Source organism: Spinacia oleracea, chromosome 4 (genome assembly GCF_020520425.1).
Source record: "Spinacia oleracea cultivar Varoflay chromosome 4, BTI_SOV_V1, whole genome shotgun sequence".
Taxonomy (NCBI): domain Eukaryota; kingdom Viridiplantae; phylum Streptophyta; class Magnoliopsida; order Caryophyllales; family Amaranthaceae; genus Spinacia; species Spinacia oleracea.
The window spans coordinates 22625426-22629089 of NC_079490.1; the positions used below are offsets into that span (position 1 = coordinate 22625426).

Here is a 3664-nt window from a genome sequence, read left to right on the forward strand (position 1 = left end):
TGATCTCTTGATCATTGTTGAGGCTTGTTGTGAAGCAACATGAGTCAGGTGGGATTTTTGTTGCTGGTTAATGAACTGGTGGCTGACATAGTAAACCAAACCATAAGCTAGTTGTGACCTCTTTTAGCTGGTCTGAAAACTTGCTTTAAATTGGTTTATTAGTTATCAATAACTGGATATAGATATAGAAAAAATGGAAAAACTCCCCACTTTTAATGTCCAATAATTGAACTGATCTATCACTAGATCTAGTAGCTATGCAATTAAAGAATACATGTCACAAGACACACTGAAAGCAAAGTAAATGCAACGTCAATCTCACGAGATAAGAAAAGTAGAATACAACTTGTTGAGATGTTTTTTTCAATGATATTTTGGTACTCGGTTGATTGCAAATTGATACTTGGTTGATTTCAAATTGGTACTTGGTTGATTTCAAATTGGTACTTGGTTGATCGCATGTAGCGTGTTGTATATATATATGATTGCCACTTATGTGCTATAATTACCTTATTTTTTCTGTTTTTTCTTTACTCTATGATAATTAAATAGGACATTATGGAGTCAAAGAGTCGTGAGTGGATGCAGTGCAAAAAAAGTGGCCCTAGGTATAAGATTGGTGTGAAACAATTTATAGAGTTTGCTTTTTCACAAAAAAGTGTCAAAGATGTGGTGCCTTGTCCGTGTGTGAAATGCAACAACGAAAGGAGAAAATGTAGAGATGAAATAGAGTTGGATTTGCATAAATTCGGAATTGTTAAGAGTTATACACTCTGGTTGCGGCATGGGGAAAGCATCGGTGATCAGGCAACTCATAACAATATCATAAACGAGTCAAATGAATTCCAGGAGCATGAGCATGATGAAATGTTAGATATGCTACATGAGGCATTTGGAGTACCGCTAGAAAATGATGTTGAGGGAGAGAGGGATAAAGTGAGTGAAGGTGGAGATCCTAAAGATGCAGCAGAAGCTTTTTACAAATTGATGGGTGATCTTGAGTTGGAGCTATATCCTGGGTGTAAGCAATTCTCTAAGTTGTCCTTCTTAGTTAAGTTGTTTCACATAAAGTGCTTAACTGGAATACCCGACAAAAGTTTGGAAATGGTTCTTAGCCTATTCAAAGAAGCATTACCTAAGGATAACACTTTGCCAGAATCTTATAATGAAGCTGAAAAGATCATAAAGAACTTGTCGCTTGAATCCATTAAGATTGACGCATGTCCTAATAACTGCATGTTATTTTGGAAGGAGCATGCCGATGCACAGGAATGTGTAAATTGTCATGCTTCTAGATGGAAGAAGAATGAACCAAGTAGCGAATCTTCTACCTCACAATCTAAGCCTAAGAAGATTCCTAGCAAGACAATGCGTTATTTTCCGTTGATCCCTAGGCTTCAAAGGATTTTCATGTCAACCAAAACCGCTGCAAGTATGAGATGGCATAGCGATGAACGTGTTGATGATCCTGATGGAGTAATGAGACATCTAGCGGACTCCAAAGCCTGGAAATCATTTGATGAACAATATCCAACATTTGCCTCCGAGCCTCGAAATGTTCTCCTCGGTTTAGCAAGTGATGGGTTTAGCCCCTTTAGAAATGGACATATTCCCCACAGTACATGGCCGGTAGTTCTTATCCCGTATAATTTGCCTCCATGGCTTTGCATGAAGCAAAAATCTTTTATTCTCTCTATGCTTATCCCGGGTCCTAAGGGGCCCAAAGATAAGATTGATGTTTACTTGCAACCTCTAATAGAGGAGTTGAAGTTGCTTTGGGAAGTTGGTGTTGAAACATACGATGCCTCAAGGAAAGAGAATTTTAGAATGTTTGCTTCTTTGCTGTGGACTATAAGTGATTATCCTGCATATGGTGATCTATCTGGTTGGAGTACTGGCGGAGCTGTTGGTTGTCCTTCTTGTAACAGTGATACTTGTTCTAGGTGGTTGTCAAATGGGGGAAAACATTGTTATATGGGTCATCGTAGATTTTTACCTATGGATCATATGTGGAGATACAATGGAAGTAATTTTGATGGGAAGCAAGAGTTGAGACCAAAACCTAAGCAGTTATCTGGTGAGGAACTGCTACAACAGGTTAATGATGAACAAGCTGCTTCAAAGCATACTTCAAAAAAGAGGCGACGCACAAAGAAGAAGGAAAAGGCAACAAAATTATGGCGAAAGAAAAGCATTTTCTTTGAATTGCCATATTGGAGTAGTCTTTTGATACGCCATAATTTGGATGTGATGCACATTGAAAAAAACGTATGTGAAACTTTACTTGGGACATTGCTAGATATTGAAGGGAAAAGTAAGGATAATATGAAAGCACGTTTAGATTTGGAGGAATTGAACATTAGAAAGTCATTGCATCCTATAAGGGATCCTAATAATCCAACTGAGATCCCAAAAGTGTTCCCACCAGCTCCTTTTACCTTATATTTGGAGCAAAAGAGGAATCTGTGTAACTTTTTGACTAGTGTGAAATTTCCGGATGGGTATGCTTCAAATATTTCACGAAATTCCTCACTTAAAGAGCGTAAACTCACTGGGTTGAAAAGTCACGATTATCATGTTATCTTGGAGCATCTATTGCCTCTTGCCATACGTGACTGGCCCGTATCATTGTCCGCTCCACTTATTAAGTTGAGCGAATTTTTTAGAGTGTTATGTTCTAAAGCATTGAAGATTGACGAGTAGGAGAAACTCGAAGAGAAAATTGGTGTTACCCTTTGTGAGTTGGAACGAATTTTCCCACCATCCCTTTTTGTGATTATGATACACTTACCCGTACACCTTGCAAGTGAGGCTTTAATTGCCGGGCCAGTTCAGTATCGATGGATGTACCCTATTAAAAGGTATGCGAAGTTATGTTATTTGGTATTTCATTTTTTTGGTTGATAATAGTAAAATATTTATTAGTGTTTCTACGTACTTAACAGATATCTTCGCAAACTAAAAGGGTATGTACGCAATAAAGGTCACCCGGAGGGATCAATGGCAGAAGGTTATCTTTTAGAGGAGTGCTTGAAATTTTGTTCGAGATATATGGATGATATAGAAACAAAATTCAACAAGCAAGATAGAATTTATGATGATGATGGTGATGATGATATTAGTTCAACTGACTGCCTTCCTATATTCGGGATAAGAGGTAGAGAATTTGGGAAGGAAAATCCTCGTTTACTTAGTACAAAGGAATGGGAAGAAATTCACTATTATGTGTTGAACAATTGTGAAGAAGTGCAACCATTCATCGAGTAAGTTTGTAGTTTGTGTTCCATTCTATATACTCTCCGTTTTATGGTAAAATTGTATAACTTTTTTGAAATATTTATCATAGTGAGTACAATCGCGATGCGACAAATGCCATGAGGATGGTTTCTTCACGTAAAAGAAAATTCATTCAATGGTTTAGAGATCAAGTAAGAATTTTAAAATAACGAAATCCTTTTTTAATAGTTTCTTTTTATAATTGTAGCAATCCTCTAAAACCTATATTTTGTTTATTTATAGGTCACAACATTGTCTAAGAGAAAACATCCAAGTGCTACCAATAATTTAATATCATTAGCACAAGGTCCAGATCGTGCGGTGGTGTCTGTCAATGGATACATGGTTAATGGGTCGATGTATCGCACTAAGGACAGTGAAAGGGGGA

General features: G+C 37.3%; 1 protein-coding gene across 1 annotated transcript; it reads left to right on the top strand.

The window, feature by feature from the left end:
* Positions 1-558: 558 nt before the first annotated feature.
* Positions 559-2703, top strand: LOC110795693 (uncharacterized). Its single transcript, XM_022000707.1, has one exon. The coding sequence runs from the start codon at positions 559-561 to the stop codon at positions 2701-2703; it is 2145 nt and encodes a 714-aa protein (XP_021856399.1).
* Positions 2704-3664: the final 961 nt, after the last annotated feature.

Bases quoted from the DNA above. Each gene is read 5' to 3' on its own strand.
- LOC110795693 (XM_022000707.1), top strand. From the start codon at position 559: ATGGAGTCAAAGAGTCGTGAGTGGATGCAGTGCAAAAAAAGTGGCCCT.